At 34.5% G+C, this 24,149-nt stretch overlaps 1 protein-coding gene across 11 annotated transcripts in view; it reads left to right on the top strand.

Moving 5' to 3' along the window:
- The window catches only part of ANKRD17 (ankyrin repeat domain 17), a 169,294-nt gene that overhangs the window by 59,407 nt on the left and 85,738 nt on the right, over positions 1-24,149 (top strand). For 9 of the 11 annotated variants that reach the window (XM_027971068.3, XM_027971067.3, XM_027971064.3 and 6 more), the window contains exons 2-3: positions 14,639-14,792; positions 19,696-19,852. In XM_027971068.3, coding sequence (XP_027826869.2) covers positions 14,639-14,792; positions 19,696-19,852 — 311 coding nt within the window. Of the gene's footprint in view, positions 1-2,655; positions 2,795-14,638; positions 14,793-19,695; positions 19,853-24,149 lie in introns of those variants that run through there. The other 2 variants (XM_060417191.1, XM_060417190.1) reach the window with 1 other exon arrangement.

The following is a 24,149-nucleotide window of genomic DNA, read 5'->3' as shown; positions in this document are numbered from 1 at the left end:
ATAAAGCCTAGTACTCAAATGTTCATTAATGAATAGCTAAACAAAGTGTGAATATATCCATATGATGGAATGGTATTCAGCAATAAAAGGGAATGAACTACTGATGTGATGTGTGCTGTAGAGTAGATGAGTTTTAAAGGCATTGTGCATTTGTAAAAGAGGCTGCACTCAAAACTTCGAATAATTCCATTTCCTTCTGGAAAAGAGAAAAATGAAAGTAACAGAAAGCATGATTACTAGGGTGGTGGTAAGAGATTGCCTATAAAGGAGCAGGAGAAATGTTTAAGTATAAGAAATACTGTCTATCTTGATTGTGGTGAGAATTACATAACTATATATTTGCCAATATCCATAGGTTTTTATGGGACTTCCCTGGTGGCTCAAGATGGTAAAGAATCTGCCTGCAATGCAGGAGATGCAGATTCAATCCCTGTGTCAGGAAGATCCCCTGGAGAAGGGAATGGCTACCCACCCTAGTATTCTTGCCTGGAGAATTCCATGGACAGAAAAGCCTGGCAGGCTACAGTCCATGATGTCACAGAGTCTGACACAACTGAGCGACTAACCCTTCACTTGCAATCTTCCCTGCAATAGATTTATACAACTAAAAATGGGTGAACTTTATTCTAACTTATACTTTGATAAACCTGATTTTCAAAGAAACTTAATTGGCTACAGGAAGAAAAAGAATGGAGGGAAATACAGTGTTCTCCTGATTTTATTTCTCTTGGGAAAACAAGCTGTTGCTGTAACTGAATCTTAGAGTGACTTAATACTGATGTCAAGCTGTGCTGTGCTTAGTTGCTCAGTCCTATCTCTCTGTGACCCCATGAAATGTGTAGCCCGCCAGGCTCCTCTGTCCATGGAATTCTCCAGGCAAGAATACTGGAGTGGGTTGTCATGCCCTCCTCCAGGTGATCTTCCCAACCCAGGGATCAAACCCAGGTCTCCCACATTGCAGGCTGATTCTTTACCATTTGAGGCACCAGGAAGCCCAATGCCAAGACTTTTTTTTCTGTTTACTTAAAAAGTATTTCTGTTGCATGTGCATTTCAGACTGAATTACATATACTAGCAAGTTAATCCTATATACCTCAAAATAATACAAATTGTTTTGATTCTTTTGTAATTTTTGTTAGAAATATGGAAAGTTATTCTTGATATTTTTGAGGATCTAGAATTTAAAGTATTAAATTTTCTTTGAAGATCTAAATTAAATTATTTGCTAAGATTACACAGTAGAAAACTGTGTGGTCCTTTTATTGGTATTTTTATAAGGTAAGCGGTAGAGTATTAGAAGAGTACAGATAAGTAAAATTCTCTTGTTGATTTCACTCCTTGATCACCACATGGGTTATATATTTTGAAATTTTTGTTTTCTTGAATATACATATATTTTGTTTTTAATCAACTTGAATAGACATATACCATGCCTCTTTTGTGAGACTTAAATTTTTCACCTAATGAAATGTCGTATTGATACTTGACATCAGTGTTTGTGTATTCATTCAGGAAATATGTTTGAATTTAAGCTTAATGTTTTTAAGGCCCTGTTCTGTTTGCAAAGCAAGGAACAAAGTATGGTCCTTGCCTAAGTGAATTTATATTCAAATAAGATAATAAACAAGTTGGAAAATGTCGCTGCATTGTTAAGTTTCATAAAGATGAATAAGTCTAAAGAGATGAAGGGACAGAAAGAATAGAATAGGTACATTTAAACAGTCATGGTGTAAGTCTTTGTATGTAGATCTGCTTTAGTTCATTGCTTCATACCTTTATTGTTCTGTTGATGGGTGTATGGATTACATAATTTTTTCTTTTATAATCAGTTTTGTAATAAACATTCTTGTACATTTTTTTTTGCTGACATATACAAGTATTTCTGCAGTCTAAATTCCTAGAATGAAAGTTGCATTTTAAATGTTGATTATAGATTCTACCATATTATTCCCCAAAATAGACAATATCTGTCAATAGATAAAAAATAATACCTCATTTTAATTTGTATTTGCCTGATTGCCAGTGAGGTTGAGCATATTTGTTCGTCATTTGTTATGTCTTGTATAAATTGCTTACTCATATAATTTTGCCTATTGTGGGGTTTGCCTTTTTCTTATTTAAATTTTAGGATTTCATTAAAATTCTGTTTATAGTATAACCATCATATTTTATAACATTTTCTGCTAACCTGTCAACTGTCTTACTTTATGGAATCTTTGGATTTTTCATTTTTATACTGTCGAAATCTATCAATCTTTTCCTTCCTAGCTTCTAGGTTTTTGTCTTTTCCTGAAAAGCCTTCTTAGAGTAACTTAGCCGCTTATGTTTTCTTCTACTATGTCTTCAGTTTTATTTATGTTTCTAGTAGATTTTAATTCATCTGGAATTTTTAAAATATATGTTTTATGGCTGAGACCTAACTAATTTTTCAGTTTTGTAACCATTCTCCCAACATAATTTATTGAACAATGTCTTTTTTTCCCACTGACTTGAAGTATCATCTGTATCATAATTTAAAAGTCCAAACTATGTTTGTTCTGGATTTAATACTCCATTGTTTTGATGATTATCATTTTATATTTGACATCTGGTAGGGCACCCCTCCCCGTTGTCTTTTTCAAAAAATTTTTGGCAATTTCTGTGTATTTTCTCTTCCAGATGAACTTTAGAATCAACATGTCAAGTTCCATTAAAAATCCCTTTGGGATTTTGATTGGAAGTGCATTGAATTTACAGATTAATTTGGGGAGAATTGACATCTTTACACTATTGAATCTTCCCATCCAGGAACATGGTATGCCTCTCCATTTCTTCAGGTGTTCTTTTATGTCCTTTAGTAAATTTTATCGTTTTTATTTTTTTTCATGTAGGTCTTACATTTTTCTTGTTAGGTTTATTCCTGGGTATTTCGTAGTTTTTGTTGTTACCGTGAATTACATCTTTTCTTCCATTTTGCACTTTATTTTTCAATTGGTTATTGCTAGTATATAGGAAATCTACTGATTTTTGTATGTTGATCTTACCATTTCCTTAATTGTCGATTGATTCTCTTGAAATTTCTAGAAGGATGATTACATTTTTTGCAAAATGATGGCATTTTGTTGTTTCCTTTTTCAGTATTTATACTTCTCTATTTTTTGTTTTGTTTTCTGGTCTTATTGCATTTCTTAGGTTTCCAGACTTGTTCCCTACTAGTTCTGATTTGGACATCTTTTCTGATTTAAATGGAATGCTTCTAATTTTTAAACTTCTGCATTTATATATGCCTTAGATTTCTGATAGAATACGTTGTCAGAAACAAAAGTATCCTTCTTGGGCTAAAAGTATTTCTGTGGTAATAGATAATATGTTTTATCATGCCTTTCTGTTAAGATGATACATATTCTTTTCACCTCTAACATTTTAATGTAGTGTATTACATTAATATATTTGCCTAATATTGGTAATGGTGTTTCTCATTTTTAGTATTTATTCAGCAAGTGTTTGGATACTTGTAATATTGTATTGCATTGTGCCAGGAACTTTGCCACAAACTGGTGATAGCGCTGAGTAAGTCTGATTGGTTCCTCTCTTTTTTAAATGGAGAAGAGAGATAATAAGCAAGTACTCAAGAACAAGATAATTTTAGACTGTGGTAGTACTGTGGAGGCAATAAAGAGAATGGTGTGGTAGAGAAATGAGGAGAGTACCTCTGATATTATCATCTGAGAAGGTAAAATATAAACTAAGACCTGAAGAACGGTGAAAGCATTGGCAAAAGCATTCCAGGTAGGGGAAGATCGCATATGATTGTGTTTCATGTTTTCTTGATCCCCTTTCATGTATGTGTTGTGCACTATATTTTTTATACAACTGCCAAGTTAACTTTGCAAATATATAATAATGTTATGTTGCTTCTGAAAGGTAGATATATAACTATTGTTAAGGTTTCTTATGTGGATATATTCTATTACATTTCTACCTTTCCTTGAGGTAATTTTGATGTTTTCGTTTCTTAGAAAAGCATCCATTTTTTTTAGACTTTCCCATTTACTGATGTATCAGTTGTGCTTAGTTCTCTAATTTTAATGATTCCTTATATTTTTTATTCTCTGGTTTTCCATAATCAGACTTGTTAAAGGCTTGTTTCTCTTGTCAGACTTACCCAAGAAGTAGTGTTTGGTTTTATTACTTTTGTATCTCTGAATTTCATTTCTATATTTATCACTGTAAATTATATTGATATATTTTTATTTGTATTTTATTTTTGAAACTTTTTATGTGTTTAAACCTTTTTTGTGTTATATTGAACATATTTAAGGCTTTAAATTTTTCTTTAAGAATTGCTGGGACCAATTCCATTTGAAATGATATGCTCACAATGTTAGTTTTCACTTTCTCTGTATTCTGAGTTCGTTAGTAGGCTATTTTCTTTTCTTTTAGAATTTGCAAGTGTAGTGTTATCCTTTGAAATGGCAACCCACTGCAGTACTCTTGCCTAGAGAATCCTATGGAGGGAGGAGCCTGGTAGGCTACAGTCCATGGGGTCGCAAAGAGACATGACTGAGCGACTTCACTTTCACTTTCAGTGTTATCCTCTTATTGATAATTTTTAGTTTCCTTTAGCTTTATGGACCTCAGATGTATCCTGTGTTATTTTTTTTAAAAACCTGTTGAGATTTTCCTTTGCTTAAGATATAATCAGGTTTTTGCTTTCAAAGACTATGTTCTTTGTTCATATGATATACTAAGTTCTGTTTCACTATGAAATATAAGTATGATTTGTTAATTCTATTTTTGAATTGTCCATATCTGTATCGTCTACTTGATTTCCTCATTTTCTGATAGGTACTTGGAAAGTTTCCCACTAAGTTGTACGAATTTTCAAGTTGCTTAAGTTTATAATATTTTTACTTTATATGTTTCTGTGTTGCATTGTCAGGGTATGTAGAAGTTGAGCTGTCAACACACTCCCAGTGGATTGTATCTATTATTATAAATTTTTTTTTCTGTGTAATATGTTTTGTCTTGAATTCTTCCTTTACTCATGTTAATAATGGCACCTTTGATTAAGATTGCTTTTTTACACCTCTGTTTTCAACTTTTATGACAAAAAATTTTAGATTTTTTTCTCTTGTAGTACCATGTAGTTGAGTTTTTTCCTTTTTTCTTATTTAAATCCTAATCTATTTGTCATTTTTTTAAAATAAGAGATTTTTCCACTTTCTTTTATATTAAGTTAGTCTTTGGGTTTTTGGTTTTTTCCTAATAGCGACAGTTAATGGCAAAGATGCATTTTCTTATTATCCCACACCCTGTCCCCCTTGTGTTTAACTGAATTTGAGTTTTTAAAATTGTTTCCCTCCCAGTTTGAAAAATATGTTTTCTTCCTGTTCTTCAGAAGGCATTTGATTGAATTTAAACAGTATTTGTAACTAGTTGCTTCCTTTTGTATTAACAACTACCTGAAATGTTAACAATAGATTATATGCCACTAATTTCTTTTTTAACTGCTTGGTCTTATGATTTCTAGGCTGTCCTTTTTTGGATTCATTTTAGTTGTTGAAGGCATAAATTCTCTAAATTCAGAACTGTTTGTGGTTTTTAAATTTTCAAAGTACTTGCATGTCTAGAAATTATTTTGTTCTACAGTTTAGAATTTTTTAAAAATTAATTGTGCTTCATTTCTTTTCAGATTGTCTTCTAGCGTTTAGTTTTGTATTGGAGAAGTAAATTTTACCAGGTTATGACTCTAGGGGTGTGTGTGTGTGTGTGTGTGTGTATGTGTGTGTGTGATCTGTGTGTGTGTGTGTGTGTGTGTAATCTGTATGTGTGTGTTTAATCTGTATGTGTATGTATATTTGCATGTACATTTTAATGCCATCTTACAAGAAATTGTTTTATTTTGAGGCTCTTTTTATGATAATTGATGAATAATGATATATACCAGAAGTAGGCTAATTTATAACTAAATAGCTTTGTACTGTTGTTATTGGATTTAAGGAAATCTTTGAAATAATATGTATCTTTAATTTTATTAGCAAAAAATCTACTTACAAACTCTAGATATGTGAATTCCATAGAATTTTTACATATTTTAACCATTAATAATTTGTCCACTTTATAAAGTTTATAATTTCCAAATTTTCACACACTAAACTGTTGTAATTTCATAGTGAGCTATTGCAGGCAGATAAGTACTTTGAAGCATAAGAAAATAAATCATGTTGTACTATTGAGCTCTGTGATAACAGTGCTTTGTTTTTCTGTATACCACTGATTCTCAGCATATTCCCAGGTCTTGGCTGAAATTTATTAGAAGGATAGATAAGTAGGAATGAAAGAATGTAGATATAAATCAATCATAAATCAATGAATAGACTTTTGAAAGCTAAGTTTATTTTAGTCAAATTTTCTTTAGTTTTATTTGTTTCAATCTTAAGATACCAGTACCGTAATGTCCGGGTCTTTGTTGATATTCTTTTTCCAGGGACTTTTAAGTGGGCTCTTATTTGTTTTCTTATTTTAATGTATATGTAAATCACTGTTCAGTGACTCTACTACTGCTGGAAAAGTGTATCCCAAATAGACTAATTTTGGAATAGTTTAGTCTTTATTAAGAATTGTACTATTTTAGCTGGATTTTACCCTATTTAAGACCATAAAAAATATACAGCAAAGAAATTTTTATTAGGCTTCAGGATCATGTATGGAAGAGAATAATTATGATGACTATATATTTCTTATTTTATGTATAATAAATCTGTATTCAAAGAACTAAGAAGAACAAGTACTATGTTTCTCTGGGCTTGTTTGAAAGATATAGTGTAAACTATTAAGAATTACTCAATCAGTGTTATAAATTATCTTAGATTCAAATTAGTCTTTTTTTTTATATTCACCTGTTTATGTGTGACCTTTTGATATTATTATTATCTTGAAATTCAGGTTACCAGCTTGACATTCAGTGATAAGTGGAGGGTAGTTTTCCGAACAACAAAAACAGTCATAAATTGAGATAGTGATGGCATAGGAGGATGGGAGTGTTAAAGTTCAAGATATCCAAATTCTGTAGTTGCTAGCATTCTCATTTTTTAAATTATGTTTACTCTTTAAGACTGACTATTTTTCCTATCCCCACTTTCCATAATCTTTCATTTGATATATTGATCAAATGATTGATAATTCCTAATTGGTTTCTTTATGTCTGTTGTCCTGTCTGTTTAAAACCATCTTTCACGTGGCCTCTGTCTTTCTAAAACACTATTTTAATGCTTAAACTCTTCAGAAGCTACCATATAAACTGTAGACTTCTCCGCATAATACTGAAAGGCTCCATCTTCTTTAAGCATTATTCTTTTTACTATTTTCATTTGGAAATGTTTTTTCCTTCCTCTTTACATTCTCTGTATTAGCATCTGTTTAGTACTATTTTCCAATCTTGTTTGATACAGTTAGCTATTTGTACATAGAGTTGCCTTTAGAGTTGCCTTTTTTATATAATATTTGTGGGAGGCATTGATTGTTAAAAAAATCATTTTGTATTACCATTCTCCCTTGGGTGTTCTACTACTTTGCACATAGTATGTAATTGGCAATGAATATTTGTTAAATTGAATGGAATTTGTACATATGATATCTAGTTAATCAAAATACGCTATTTTCTTATTCTTTGGCTTCCCTAGTGACTCATAGGGTAAAGAATCTGCCTACAATGCTGGAGACCTGGAATCGATTCCTGGGTTGGGAAGCTCCCCTGAAGAAGGGAATAGCAACCCACTCCAATATTCTTGCCTGGAGAATTTCATGGACAAAGGGGCCTGATGGGCTGTAGAGCCCATGGGATCACAAAGAGTTAGGCACCACTGAGGGACTAACACTTTCACTTTCACTTTATTCTTTGGCATGAATACTAGTTTATTGTACTATAAAATGGACTCCTTTCCCTAATATAGCAGTGATGATATATTTGTTCTGAAGAGTATTTAGTTTGAAATGTTATGCTAATGTTCACAATCGGTTCAGATGACCCTTTATTTCCATGTTTTCACATGACTTTGTGTTTTGAGTATTCAAGGACCAGGACTTCCATTAATAGCATTAACAAATTTATTCACCTCTGACCATTGTTAAAAAGACTTTGGCTTTTATTGTTAAGCATTTGTGTTCAGTTTATTTTGAGAAGAAAGTAAAAAAATACTTTGTTAATTGGATAGTATTTAGTTCAGTTCAGTTAAGTTGCTCAGTCCTGTCCGACTCTTTGTGACCCCATGAATCGCAGCACGCCAGGCCTCCCTGTCCATCACCAGCTCCCGGAGTTCACTCAGACTCACGTCCATCGAGTCAGTGATGCCATCCAGCCATCTCATCCTCTGTCGTCCCCTTCTCCTCCTGACCCCAATCCCTCCCAGCATCAGAGTCTTTTCCAATGAGTCAACTCTTCACATGAGGTGGTCAAAGTACTGGAGTTTCAGCTTTAGCATCATTCCTTCCAGAGAAATCCCAGGGCTGATCTCCTTCAGAATGGACTGGTTGGATCTCCTTGCAGTCCAAGGGACTCTCAAGAGTCCTCCAGCACCGCAGTTCAAAAGCATCAATTCTTCGGCACTCAGCTTTCTTCACAGTCCAACTCTCATATCCATACATGACCACTGGAAAAACCATACCCTTGACTAGACGGACCTTTGTTGGCAAAGTAATGTCTCTGCTTTTCAATATGCTATCTAGGTTGGTCATAACTTTTCTTCCAAGGAGTAAGCATCTTTTACTTTCATGGCTGCAGTCACCGTCTGCAGTGATTTTGGAGCCCCCAAAAATAACTGTTAAGTAATTTTTTTGAAACAAAAGCAACATCTGTAGTAAAACATCACCCTAAAACTTTTTAAAAACTAAAAGGATTTAATGTACACAAAAGTATAAAGACTAGTGAAATAAAACCTCTGTAAATCTTTTCAGATTTAGCGTTATCAAGAGTTTGCTATAAAACTTTAGTTTTCCTGAAATAGTTTATGACAAATTCCTGACAGTATTTGTGTATACTCCCAGCATGCATCTCTAAAGTATAAGAGCAGTTTCTTACCTAACCAGATTGATTCCTTTATACTATTTAATACCCAACTCATATTCAGATTTCTTGATTTGCCTTGAAAATTTCAAGTAAGGTCTATATTATTTTGCTGGTTATGTCTCTGGAATGTCTCTAATTTAGAACAATTCTTCCCTTTTACTGTCTTTCTCTCTCTTTTAAAACATGTTCTGTATTTTAGTTGTTTTTGTTTGCTTCTGTTGAACTCAGTGGTTCTCAACTTCCCATCCCTAGAATATTTTGTTTTTGTTATTTCCTCCAAGGGGACATTTGGCACTGTCTGGAGATACTTTTGGTGTTGCAGCTTGTGATAGGGTTGCTATTGGCACCTAGTGGGTAGAGGCCAGGGATGCTGCTAAACATCCTGAAGCGTGTAGGACAGCTCCCAACAACAAAGAATTATCTGGCTCATAATGTCAGCGATGCCAAAATTGAGAAGCCCCGATTTAATTTGTTCCAGATACTTGCCTTAATAATTTTTATAAACTAGAAGTTAATTCAAGGAGGCAACAGTACTTCATAGGAGGTACTGTATATTTTATGTTGCATAAATCAGGGGCATATAATGTTTAGTTGTCTCACTTTTTTTAATTGAAAATTGGGTTCAGGTGATGGCAGCTTTATCCCTTAAATACAGAATTTAAAGTTAGCTTTTCTAAAGCAAATTGAAACAACAGCCTCTTTTACTGGTAGGAAGAATATTGGAACTTGTTAATTGTATAACTGATCTCTTTTTGTTAGAAGTTTAGAAACTTGCTGTTTAAATACAGATCCTGTGCTTCTGTTTTCTCATCTGTAGCAATAAACTGAACCTGGTGATTTCTAAGACTTGTGCATTTTGTTCTTTGCATTAGACAAGAATTTGATGCACACACACCATTTTATAAAATATCCAGCTGGTCAAAACCACACATCCAAAGTAGTTTAGATATAATTTAAATTGTCATGCTTTGAATATCGATAACTTTGACAGATTATTTTCTTTAGGGAAGAATGAATTTAATAAGGACATTCATTTCCTTCTGTCTCTCCCCTCTTCATGAAAGTTATTTATATATTTCATCTAAGGAATTTCAGAATATTTATGTGAATTTATTATTCAAACCATTTTTAATGTTCCAGAACTTAGCTGTGATTGAAAATGAATTTTTAATATAGAAATAATATGATAAAAATGAGTCAGGTTTGAATCTAGCCTAATTGTATTTTGGTTTTTAATCTGAGTTTCCTTAGCTAAGGACATGTTAAGGAGGTGTATGCTCATAACTTAGTTGACATTTGAATAGAGTTACTTATTTTTGTATTTTTGTGACTGCATCTCCTTATATCTACATGTTCTATAATGCCATTCAACAATCTTTTCAGGTAGGAAGAGGAATTGGTGTTAAAGGAAGGAGTTGTCTTCTACTTCCTCTTCAGAACTCCTGTGATGTTTTTTTTCCTCTCTCTCTCTCTCTCTCTCTCTCTCTTTACCTTATGTACTTCTACTCTGTATTATTGTTATTGTATACTTTCATTCTCACATTAAAGTAAGTTCCTAGATACAAGGCCTAATTTTACACATCTGATAGTAGTAAACAGCAGTATCTCTTACTCAAAGATCGTAATAAAAGTGTGTTTAATATTAATGAATATAGCATTTTGTCATACCTGCTACCTAATACTTGACTTTTCTATATCTAGAAAATATACCTTTATATAACTTCCTCTCCCTTCTCCGAATACACTACAACCTTTTAGAATCTGAAAAGAAAGGAGCCTCAAACCATCTCTTATTTTTTCAAGAATTATTTGAGTCCTCACAATGAGATAGGCATCATTTTCGTGGCTCCATACCAGTGCTCCAAACAAATTCCCTATTTCTGTGGAGTTTAGATAGACTAATAGTCATGTGAAAAATTTATAACAATTATGCAGAGTAAGATGGATGAGATAACTTGCTTAGCTCTCATAGGTAGCAAATGAGGCAGTAATGGTACCTAGGTCTTTAGATCCTGATGGTACCCTTGAAATTAGTTTCTTCTTCATAAATTGGGAGGTAGGGCAGTATCTTATAGACATCCATTCCTGTTCTTTTCTTTCATCGTATGCCTTTTAAAATTTATAGAGCATTTCATAGGCATTTGAATCTACTGTTTTTTAAAATACCAGGTTCTTCACATAGTAAAAGTAGTGGGGGTTTCCCAGGTGGCTTAGTGGTTAAGAATCCGCTTGCCAAGCAAGAGTAGAGGCTGGATCCCTGGGTTCCGAAGATCCCTTGGAGTCTCAAATGGCAACCCTCTCCAGTATTCTTGCCTGGGAAAATCCCATGGACAGAGGAGCCTGAAGAGCTACAAGTCCATGGATCACAAAAGAGTCAGACATAACTTAGTGACTATACAACAACAACAAAAAATCGTGGGCTTTAAAAATCAATGTAAGAGCTTTCAAAAACACTGATTTAGCTATTTGGCTGTGTAGGGTCTTAGTTGTGGCATGTGGGTTCTTCATTGTGGCACATGGGCTTCTCTAGTTGCGACGTATGGACCCAGTAGTTCTGGTGGTTAGGGCTTAGGTACTCCCCCTTCTTCAGTATGTGGAATCTTAGTTCCCCAACCAGGGATCAAGTCCCCTATGTTGGAAGGTGGGATTTTTAACCACTGGACCACCAGGGAAATCCCTGTAAGAACTTTTATGGATGGAAATTTTCTTGGGATCCAGTGGTCAGTACTCCTGGCTTTCACTGCTGAGTGCACAGATTGACTTCCTAGTCTGGGGAATTAAGATCCTTCTAGTTGCATAGCCAAAAAAAGAACTTTCATGGACTTGATTTAATAAAACATATTTCTGCATTTAGTATGCCTCATGAAAAGATTGAAGTGTATTTTTCTAAGTAAATTTTCACCAAACTTAGTTAAGATGTGGTGTGGCATAAGGGGACCTTATATCAGGAAATTGCTTTTGATGGAGATTTAATACTTTCTGTGATCTAATTTGTAACTTTCTGACCTTTCCTATAGTAAATCCTATATTCTAGCATGTAGAAATTTTATGCTTGTCTACCAATACTGTATTCCTTCTCCTTTTGTCTTATACCAATTAGTTATTTTGGTCAAAATCCCTTTGTATTTTTTTTTGCATGCATTGTCTCCTTTGAACAGTTTTAGTACCTTTGCTCTGAACTTTTGGTTTCGCACTCTGCACTGCGCTTTGGCTCAAATGGTAAAGAATCTGCCTGCAATGCAGGAGACCCAGGTTTGATCCCTGGGTCACAAAGATCCCCTGGAAGAGGAAATGGCTACCCACTTCAGTATTCTTGCCTAGAGAATTCCATGGACAGGAGCCTGGCAGGCTACACAGTTCATGGTGTCGCTGAGTCAGACACAACTGAGTGACTAACACACTTTCACTGCTCTTTGATACCTTTTGTTTTCTAAAACATTAATTTGAAATATTTAATTTTTCATCTGTTCATTTTACCTATGTACATTTTTTTCATGGTTATTTACTCTTTTTTTTTTTTTTGGTCTTCTATTGTATTGAAAACCTGTAGATACTTTAACAGAGAAAATATCATTGGGATGCAATGTTTTCTCTAGAAAGACTCATATTCCGAACCATGGTTAAAGATAAAAAGACATAGTTTTTACCATGCTATAATTTTGAATCACATATTTCTATGACCAAACCATGGTGAAAAGTCCACTTTCTAATATATAACACTTAGGCTTTCACTGCTTCCTTTAGAAATAATTTAAAGTTTATTTAAAAAGTTGTTTATTTTAATATCCTACCCATCATAACAGTTGTTATAGATTTTTAAAGTTAATATACAGCAAAATTTTGGTAAGTTTTCAAAGATTTAGAGATTATTTTCAGAATATTCTCTGTGTATTTATATTTGAAATATTAGAAATATGAAATATTATTTCATGTTAAACTATATTAGCTTAAGGGAACTTTTGAAAGAAACATTATCTCCCCCAAATTTAACATTCAGTATTAAATGTGTATAGATTAAAAATAGGATTTATGTCTGATTGCTAAACAGGTGACTTTCAAAGATGGAATGATACAGTTTCTGATGTTATATTGGTTAAGAATTTATTTCATTTTAGTTATTACAGAGTTAAAAGTACTTTAAACTTGTGAAATAAATTTTATCCAATTATGTTAGTGATATTTTATATAATAACTATCACCTTTTTATCAGCAAACTAAAAAAAAAAAATTACATCTTTCTACCTATTCTTAAGTAGCACTATGACAAGGGATGTCAAAATAAAACTTTTCCCTTAGAAGTCTTAAGAGCTGCTATTTCTAATTCTTTACATTTCTATTCATTGAGTCTGGTATATGTTACTGTATCAGTGGTTCTCATTGTATGATCTGCAGCCCTCTCAAGTTCTCAGAAATCAGTAAGAATGTTCAAAATATCAAAATTGTTTTCATCACTATACTAATATTTTACTTGCCTTTTTACTGGGTTGTGTATTTACACTGATGATACAAAAGCAATGGTAGGTAAAATTGCTGGCTTCTTAAGGCCATGGCATCAAATTATACTATTATCATTGTATTTATCATTATCATATACTCAGAGTTATAAAATTAAAAAGCCATTTTCACCTGAAGAATAATTTGATAAAGCAGTAAATATTAATTTTTTGAAATCTCCATATATGATTACATAATCCTATTAATGTTATGTGATAAAATGGGAAGTACACGTAAAGCACTACCACTGACAGACACACTATATCTATCAAAGTTAAGACATTTGGCAAATGTTCTCAAAAATGATCAAAGTGAGCCTATTGCTTTAAGGAAAACAGTCAGTATTTGTTATTAGTGATAAAATTAAGCTTACAGGCACAGATTAGAATTTCAGAAATTTTATTTGCCTGAGCTTCACAGCTTTGCAGTACTTAAAAACTTTTGTAATGAAACCTGTAGTGATATTAATGATGTGTTTTTTGATATTGTTGGAGAAGGCGATGGCAACCCACTCCAGTATTGTTGCCTGGAGAATCCCATGGACAGAGTAGCCTGGCATGCTTCAGTCCATGGGGTCACAAAGTTGGACATGACTGAAGCAACTAACACTTTGATATTGTAGTTTAATTTTGAATTCGGTAAATATTAGTAAATATAACCCCTAAGGGAAGTCTTTGGGAGCAGAACAGTGCTTTATAGGTGTATAAGGGTGTCCTGAGAACAAAAGATTTAAGAACAGCTGATTTAAGTCTTCTACTGAAGTCAGACATGTCTAGCTAGGTATTTACATCATAACCTCCCTCATGCGCTACCCTTCCCCCATGAAAATAGACGAACACCTATGATTTCAGTAAGGAAAACAAATATCAGACATATGATATGAATAATACATTCTTAAAATATTCTACAAATTTAATTTTCTACTTTGAACTGTGGGCTTATATATTCCATTGAAATTATTTAGGATTGCATTGAATTTATCATTGATACTGACATTAAAATATTTTTCTCTCTTTTTCCTCTGTTTGTTTCTCTTCCTACTTTCCTTTTCTCCTTTCATTTCTCCCTTCCTTCCATTTTTTGGTATTTGTTTTCTAGGTGGAGTCTTTCATTTTGGATCAAGATGATTTGGAAAATCCAATGCTGGAAACGGCTTCCAAGTTACTTTTGTCAGGTACCGCTGATGGTGCAGACCTCAGGACAGTAGATCCAGAAACACAAGCTAGACTGGAAGCTTTACTAGAGGCTGCAGGTAAGTCTGCAAACTCTATATATATAATAAGCCTACCTAATTTTCCAAAGTTCATTTGACTTAAAAATTCTAGTTATTATAAAGGTATGATCTTAGATATTTAGTGTAAAACTATTCATAAAAGTTAAGGATTACTTTCTGGAGAATTACATGGAACATTTCATGAAAGCACGTTTTCATTGGCAGAATACAATTAACAGGTTACTGTAAACCTTATAAACAGAAACTTCATATACAGTTAGTTTATATTCATCTTGAATTCCATTTTTGCAAATTCATCCACTTTATAAAATATATTTATATCCCCATATTAATACTCACAGCACTTTCTGTCTTTCATAGAAATGCACAGAACAGTGAAAATTTTGATTTATTCTATGTGCATGTTTTCTGCTGAGATGATGCTCTCTGCCTTCTTGTGTCAGCTCTCATAATCAAATGTCCTTTCCACAATCTACTTTGGGTTACATTTTCCACATTTTTGTGCCTTTTGTTGGTAATTTCACTGTTTAAAATGGCTCCCAAGTATAATGCTGAAGTGCTCTCTAGCGTTCTAAATGTGAGCAGGCTATGATGTGCCTTGTGGAGAAAATAGGTGTATTAGAAAAGCCTTTTCAGCTCGAGTTACAGTGCTGTTGCCTGTGAGTTCAGTGTTAAAGAATCAAGTATTGTATATTAAAAACACACATGAAACAAGTTTATGTATTGACTGGTTAATACAGATGCTCAGGCCAGAGTCTTTCAGGCACCTAGCCCTATATTTCCGTCTGGAGGAGTATTCATTAATTGAGTGTTCCCAGTGATTTTACAGAACATAATTACCATGAATAATAAAAATTATACTGTGTATAATTCCTTCCACTTTTGGGGTCATAGACTGTTTTTAAAACCTTTTAAAGTGAGGGAGATGAAAATTGTGAAATTATTTAAAAATATGTCATAAGAGTAACAGGGAATGATTCTCCTGAAGATGAAGAGACTTGAATTGAATATAAGAGAGCTGTTTGTTTTCTTTTGTCTGAAGAGGCAAAACCAGGTTTAAAGATGCCACATGAAAGTAGATTTCAGCTGAAAGGAGCTATCTTTGGAGATAGAATTCCTTTTTATAGAATGCTAATAGTTGCTTTGTTTTTCTCATCTTTATGTTTATTCCCATTTTTTTCCCATTTTCTTTATAGTAGCTAACAATCAAGATATCAGCTAAGCTGAGTTCTCATCTGTAGGCTATAGAAGAAAATTCACTTCCAAGTTTATTATATTCATAGTGGAATTCAGTTCCTTGGAAGTGTGGGACTGAGATCTTGCTATTTGTACAAACTGTCAACTGGAACTGCTCTCCTGTACAGCAAGCCTGTTTGAGACTGTCCACATTTCCTTCATCTTCATATCAGCATGGCATGTAGAATCCTTGTGCTTTGAATCTCTGACTTCTTTTCTCCAACCAGCTGTAGAAATTACTTTGCTCTTCCTGGGGTCATGTTTGATAGGGTCAGGCCCACCCAGATAACCTTGTTATCTTCAGGTCAGCTATTCCATGGGAAAAGGGAAAGTGAAAGTTACTCAGTCATGTTGACTCTTTGTAACCCCATGGACTATACAGTTCATGGAATTCTCCAGGCCAGAATACCAGAGTGGGTAGCCTTTCCCTTCTCCAGGGGATCTTCCCAACCAGGGACTGAACCCAGGTCTTCTGCATTGGAGGTGGATTCTTTACCAGCTGAGCCACAAGAGAAATCCAAGAATACTGGAGTGGGTAGCCTATCCCTTTTCCAGTGGATCTTCCTGATTCAGGAATCAAACTGGGGTCTCCTGCATTGCAGGTGGATTTTTTGCCAACTGAGCTACCAGTGAAGCTAATCATGAGGATAAAAATCTGTCAAATTCACAGTCCCAAAGATTATATATAGCACGTACACCAGAGCTGGGTGTTCTTGGGAACATTTTAGAATCCCTAGTATACCAATGATTGTACAGAAGCCACTCCATTTCTTTGAAACCCCAAATGTCAGTATCTTTAAGTCTTTTCTCTGTGGCTGTTTAATTTCTTGCCTGTTTTTGTCTAGGCTTCCCTGGTGTCTTAGATGGTAAAGAATCTGCCTGCAATGCAGGAGACCTGAGTTTGATCCCTGGGTCGGGAAGATCCCCTGGAGAAGGGAATGGCAACCCACTCTTGTATTCTTGCCTGGAGAATCCCATGGACGGAGGAGTCTGGTGGACTACAGTCCAAGAGTTGGACATGACTGAGCGACTCACACACAACACACACACATTTTTGTCTAGTGAAATAGAAATGCTGGCTGCCAGCGTTTTGAGAGCTAAGAGTAGAAAGGGGGCCAAGGATCTCACTGTTTTATCATGCATATGCTCATCTGATCCTCATTTTCAGTTTAATATTATCTCTTCTTCATCTATACTTGATGTGTCCTAGCCCAGGATCTTTCTGGTTTAGTTTATTTAGAGAACAGTCATCTGCTGTGCAGTTTATGGATGGAGTCTTAAATGTCTAAATGCTCCTCATAGGAGTTCAGCCAGTCTCTCTGTTTTCCAACCCAAACCTTACCCTTGTACCTGGAACCTGTATATAGCTACAGGGCCGATCACCTTATTTCTCTTAATTATCTATGTTTCTGCTTACTTTGTTTTGTCAAGTCAGTTACATCTCCTCTTTACTTTGTATTCATTAATATTAGCTTTGATTTACAAATTTTTTCTAGTTTTATCAAAGATGAAGTTCCTGTTTTATTTTAGTTTTCCTCTGAGTAAGTTCTAAGAAGAAAAAGGGCAGAAATAATTATCTTAAAATAATCTTGAAATAAGAAAACTAATCTTTTAATTCACCTTTTCTCTGAAGTTATATGGTTCTGTTGTTCAACTGATTAAATGTCCTAACTTAGAAAAAATAATCTGGTCATGTATCTTTTATTTGATCTCAACTGATTAATATCTAATAATTGAATAAGACTAGTAAAAAAGATCACAGTAATCCAAAATGGTGAGATTAATTTTCAATCACTGTTTATTTGACAAGTTGCTATGTATTTCTTAGGTTACTTCCTAGTTATTTTTATAAAATAGATATGAAGATAGAAGAAGTCCATAAAAATTTAATATAGAATATTTTGTTCTCAATGTTATTTCTTTTTAAAACGGGAATTACTTTCTATTGATCCAGATGTATTCTCTTGTTTTATGTTTCTTTTGCTGTCATTGACAAACAGTTGTTAAATAGCCGGTGAGAGCTGGCTAAAATGTTGGGGCTAATTCTCTCCTGTGAGAATGCATCTGTAAGCTTGGTCTTAATAATGTTAGGATATTTAACTAACTAACCACAGATGTCTTATTGACTAAATACTACCATAGCAGGTTTAGACTATAGCTGGCTTTTGGTATTAGTAATAGGAATTATACAGTAGGTATCTGTCTTATCAAACCAAGACTGTTTTTATTCTTTGTACATCTTGATTGTAGCAGACACTAAATTTGATTGCTCCTTACATTTGTTACATCTAAAATCAGAAAGGCTTCTTGCCAGATTTATTCCATAAGATGTTATATTTCATATCTTGGATTTTTCAGAAAGAAAAGCAAATGCATGTAAACTTTTTATAAACTTCAAACACAAACTTAATGATATTTTTGAGCCCTTCCACTATTAAAAGAAATCTGTTCAAATATGTTTATTATCATCATTTGGGAGATCTTTTTGGTCTTTGTCTTAGTTAAATAGTTTGTTTTAAAACTTATATTTGAATAATTTGGGGGTCTTCTTTAAAAATGTAGGTTATCAGTTGGTAATTTGCGGTTCTGAGATTCTGCATTTCGAACAAACTGCCAAATGACAGTAATGCTTTTTGTTTATGAACCATGTGTTAAGTAGTGGGGTTCCTTAATATCCCTTAAAACATTAGATATTTTATCTTCAAGTTAGAGCAAAGGTTCTTAAATCCTGGCTGTACATCAGCATCTCCTTAGAGTTTTTAAAATATGTAGATCCCTAGGCCTCACTTTTACCTGAATTATATCTTTAGATATAGGAGAGCTCAACATCTGAACTCTTGAAAGGCTTCACTGATGGGCAGCTTGTATTAAGCACTGCTGAGTTAGAATAGTAACTAAGTTAGAGATCAGCTTGCTTTATAGTAATATCTAGAATAGCAACAAGTTATGTCTCATGTAAATGGTAACTAACCATTTCTGCTTTTGAAACTTTCCAAAAAATTTGCTATTCTAAATGTCTTTTTTAGACATGATGCTTCTAGACATGATTTTGGGTGTGTGTATTAAGTTGTAGTTGTAATTTGAAGCAAATAGATACTCACAGGTTGGTTATCTTTTATGTAGCCTGTAATGTCTTTTCAGTCCATTTTTTTTGTCACAAGTGGTAGTAGCCCAACTAAATCGTCTTAAGCTAAAGTGGCCATATACCAAAAGTATGGGGTTGGTGCTAGCTTCTGGCACTGCTAGAATCAATGAACCGAATATAACTTCATCAGTAATATCTCCTTTGTATTTCTCTGCTCTCCTCTATATTGACCTGTTTTGGGTAGTCTTTTTCTCCTTATGGTGATAAAAGTGGCTAAATAGCGCTTGGCGATTTGGCAACCTTTAAACATAGGTTCTTCTTCTAATGTTTAGCACACCTCTATGGATACCCAGTTGTTCCAGCATATACCAGCGACCCATTTCTACAACCAGAGAGCCACAGAGTTGAGCATGTATGGACTACATAAAGGAGTAAGATTATTAGACAGTTGGAGAACAGTGCTTTCTCAAGATTCTAGCCAGACAATATATATCTGTCCTGTATATCATTTGGAAGTTAACATAAATAGTTAAGTAACTTGAATTTTGCTTTGTTTCTCCTTTTGGGTATATCCAAATTGGTGTGAAAATAATATAATAGGAATAGGCAAATTATCTACGGCTGATGGTAAAGCCTTTGCAGATCCTGAAGTGCTTCGGAGGTTGACGTCATCTGTTAGTTGTGCGTTGGATGAAGCTGCTGCTGCACTTACTCGTATGAGAGCTGAAAGCACAGCAAATGCAGGGCAGTCGGACAAGTAAGTATATTTCTACTGTGATCAGTGTAAAAATATTTTCTTAAAGATAATAAAAATAGCTAACATTTATTGAGCATATATTTTGTGCCTGACACTGTACTAAATAACCACTTTACATTTGATACCTTGTTTATACTCAAAAAAACCTTAGGTATAGATTTTATTTTTATTTCCATTTTACTTATGAAAAACTGTAAAGAAGTAACTTAATCAAGATCAAATAAATAACAAGTAGCAGAGCCAGAACACCCCTATCTGTCTGACTACAAAACTGACTTCAAAGCCAATATCTTATAAAAGACCTGTTGCTGATTTAGATTTTGTTTTCCTTTTTTTTTTTTAATGTTTTCCTGATAAGTCAATGATTTCTAATTAGTCATACCATTTTCTATTCATGTGCATGAGGGAGAAAAAAAGTGCAAGTTGCTCAGTCTGTCCCAGTCTTTGTTATCCCATGAACTATAGCCTGCCAGGATCTTCTAGCCATGAAATTCTCCAGGCAAGAATACTGGAGTGGGTTGCCATTACCTTCTCCAGGGGATCTTTCCAACCCAGGGATCAAACCCTGATCATTGCAGGCAGTTTCTTAATGGTCTGAGCCACCAGGGAAGCCCACTTCATGTGTATGGTGGCGGTGGTGGTGGTTTAGTTGCTAAGTCGCGTCTGACTCTTGCGACCCCATGGACTATAGCCTGCCCAGCTCCTCTGTCCATAGGATTCTCCAGGCAAGAATACTGGAGTCAGTTGTCATGTCCTTCTCCATTCATGTGCATAATTCTGACCATTTTGAAGGGATGGTTTTTATTTGTTTTTGAATGTTCAAAAATTTTGTAGATCTAGTTTCCATAACTTGAATGTGATTGTGTTCCAAGGATGTCATCCTTCTATGTCCTGTAGTTCCTTTTATATAATACTTCACATTTAGTAAGAACTCAGTAAATATTTTGTGACTTGGCCTATTAAGTTTTTCTAATGATGTTATGCAATAAAAAAAAATCATGTCATCTTGTATAGAAAACAATTATGGATAATATAGTTAAAAATTTAATGCCTGGGAAGCATCTGGAAAAGAACCATTATAACATGTTACTGTCTTGATTCCTCAAAGGCTTCTTTTTTTCCCTTTAATTAAAAAGAAGCCATTAAGCCATTTTATTTACAGTTGACCCTTGAACAACATAGGTCTGACTGCACAGGTCCATTTATACACAGATTTATTTTTTTCTTTCTTTTTTTGGCTGCACTGCGGAGCTTGTGGGATCTCAGTTTCCTGGCTAGGAATTAAACCCGGGACACAGCAGTGACTGCCAAATCCTAACCTCTAGACTACCAGGGAACTCCCAGCACAGGACTTTTTTGATAATAAATACTGTACTGCTGCACAGTCTGTGGTTGGTTGAATATACAGATACAGAAACAAAGATATAGAGGAACTATAGTTACAGAGGAACTACATATATGGAAGGCTGCCTATTAAGTTATTTGCAGATTTTCAGCTGAGTGGAGTGTGGTTACTCGTCACCCCCATGTTGTTCAGGGGTCAACTGCATTTTAGCCATTGCCTTTAAACAGTTGAGGAAATAGGAATATTCTTTTGTATATGAATTTAGAGAATAAAAAATAACATTCAAGAATTGTCTTTTGTATAATAGTATTTTTAAGACTGAAGGAGAGGTTATGTAATATTAGCAAGAGTGTGAATTTGCTGTTTGTCTTAACTCTGTTTTCATTCATCTAAGTTTTTTAAAATTTATTTTACCATCCTTCTCATTGATTGACTCTAGTCTCAGGTTCTGTTCCTTAGTTACCATTCAGTTTTACTAGCCTACAATATTATTGATATTCTTTAGATGTTTTTTAATGTGGTACCTTCTGAGACTGGCAAGAGAAGAGATTTTAAACACCTTGGAGAGTATAGTTCAAAGGGGAAATAGGAAAAATAGTCGTTGATTCTTTGGCATTGAAAGTACTAGAAGTGATCAGCAGAACAGTAGAGCATGTTTGTGACAGTCATATTTTTTCAGCAAAGTTTGAGAAACAAGGGGAGTGCAGTGATGCTATGTGCCAGATTTTACATTAGTTAAGTGTGGTCCCATGTGCCAAATTTAACATACATTTTGCATGGAAGTTCTGAACTTGAGCTGTTGCTAGAGTAGTTCCCGAAAGGCTGTTTTAAAGCTAACACATCTAAGGAAATTGAGCGAAAGTTCAAATGGGAAAATAGAGGAGAATCTGTGCCTGAGGGGTAAAGAAAAGATGAGAGATCACCTGAAAGGGAGAAAAGAGTGTGTTTTTTTTACAGGAAATGTCATGTGGGAGGGATTTGTCCTGAACTTACTTAAAGGTGATAGAGAACACTGAGTCTAGAAACTGTCAGTGCCTGTAAAATGCAAGATTAAGAGAGAAACTTAGTAAGTGCTGTTTAAGACTTTCACTTTGGCAAGGGTCAGCACAGTTAACAAGGGACTTTGGGCAGAAAACATTGAATGGAAAAGTGCTAAGGTAGTGTTTGAGGTTGGAGGTCATGTTGCATTTTTAATAGAGTAATCAGAGAAATCCTCACATAGTAGGTGGTTTTTTAGCAAAGACTTGAAATAGATAACATCGAGTTATTTGGGACTTTTCCTGGTGGCTCAGATGGTAAAGCGTCTGCCTACAACACGGGAGACCCAGGTTCAATCCCTGCATTGGGAAGATCTCCTGCAGAAAAGGCAATGATCTGTGCCTGAAAGAAGTTCTCTTGTCAGGCGGATAGCAGATACGTAAATCTTGGCCTTGCAGCCGAACTAGCATGTTTAATAAAAAACATGAAGTCCAACTTGGCTAAAGTGGGAAGAGTAAGAGTGAGAATAGTAGGTGATGAAACCAGAGAAGTAAAAGGAGTATGAGATCCTCCCACTGGACAGGATAAGAATTTAACTTTTACTCTGAGTAAGGTTAGAGGCTGGTGGAGGATTCTGAGCAGAGGAGTGACATGATCGACTTCCTTTTTAAACAGGATCTCTCTGGTACCATCATTGAAAAGAGCCTGGAGGAGAGCAGGGGTAAAAGCAGGGAGACTGCTTAGGAGACTTTACCAAAATCATGGCCAAGGATGATGTTGAAACTGAGTTTTAGTGATAGTAGGGGTATGGAAAAGGCCTATAGTAATTAAAGTGACAGGGCCATGTTTTAATAAGAAGCTGTAAGAATTGAGGTTTATTTTAAATAGAATATTAATTAAGAGACTTGGATTTAGTGTTTTGCTAAGAATGAATTTTATCTGTAAGTGAAAGAATCTTTAGAAATGTCCATAATTGAAATTCTTATGGGCAATTTACAGGGCAAAAATTTACACTTTCAGTCTAATTTTCTGTTGTTCCACCACTTCTTTGACTCTCCTTTTTGCTCGAATTAAGCCTTTGCCTTACCTGCATGTTTTTCATACTTCCCCAAAATGTGATGGTATAAGTAAATACTTTGAAAAAAAGAAGAATCTGCTTATCAGTTATTTATCAGTTCAGTTCAGTCACTCATTCATGTCTGACTCTTTGCGACCCCATGGACTGCAGCATCCAGGCTTCCCTGTCTATCACCAACTCCTGGAGCTCGCTCAAACTTGTGTCCATTGAGTCGGTGATGCCAGCCAACCATCTCATCCTCTGTCATCCCCTTCTCCTTTTTCCTTCAATTTTTCCCAGCATCAGGGTCTTTTCCAGTAAGTCTGCTCTTCACATCAGGTAGCCAAAGTATTGAAACTTCAGCTTCAGCATCAGTCCTTCCAATGAATATTCGGGACTGATTTCTTTCAGGATTGACTGGTTTGATCTTGCAGTCTAAGGGACTCTCAAGAGTCTTCCCCAGCACCATAGTTATTTCTAGATTAGTCCAAAGTATATGCTCAAAACTTCCTGTCTCATTTCCTTTTACTTAATTGTAGAACCCAGATAGGCCTTTATAATTAGTGAAAGTTTTACCCATTTCATTAAATTTTATAAAATTTTTCTCATGGCTGAGCTTTGCAAACTCAATTTTTTCTTCATGTGAGTTTCTATACAATTTGATGTTTAAAATTTTTTTTTTCTACAAATAGTAAATAAGACGGTCTTTCGGCTACATGACTGAAAACAGTTTGTAATGTTGATAATTTTAATTGAGTGAGTTTTATATGTAGATTTTAAAAACTCAGGCTTCCCTGGTGGCTCAGATGGTAAAGAATCTGCCTGCAATGAGGGAGACCTGGGTTCATTCCCTGGGTTGGGAAGATCCCATGGAGAAGGGAATGGCTACCCACTCCACTCAGTGAATGAATCATTTT

This window comes from Ovis aries, chromosome 6 (assembly GCF_016772045.2).
Source record: "Ovis aries strain OAR_USU_Benz2616 breed Rambouillet chromosome 6, ARS-UI_Ramb_v3.0, whole genome shotgun sequence".
Lineage (NCBI taxonomy): Eukaryota > Metazoa > Chordata > Mammalia > Artiodactyla > Bovidae > Ovis > Ovis aries.
The sequence above is the reverse complement of the archived record's forward strand: the minus strand, read 5'-3'. Positions and strand labels throughout refer to the sequence as shown.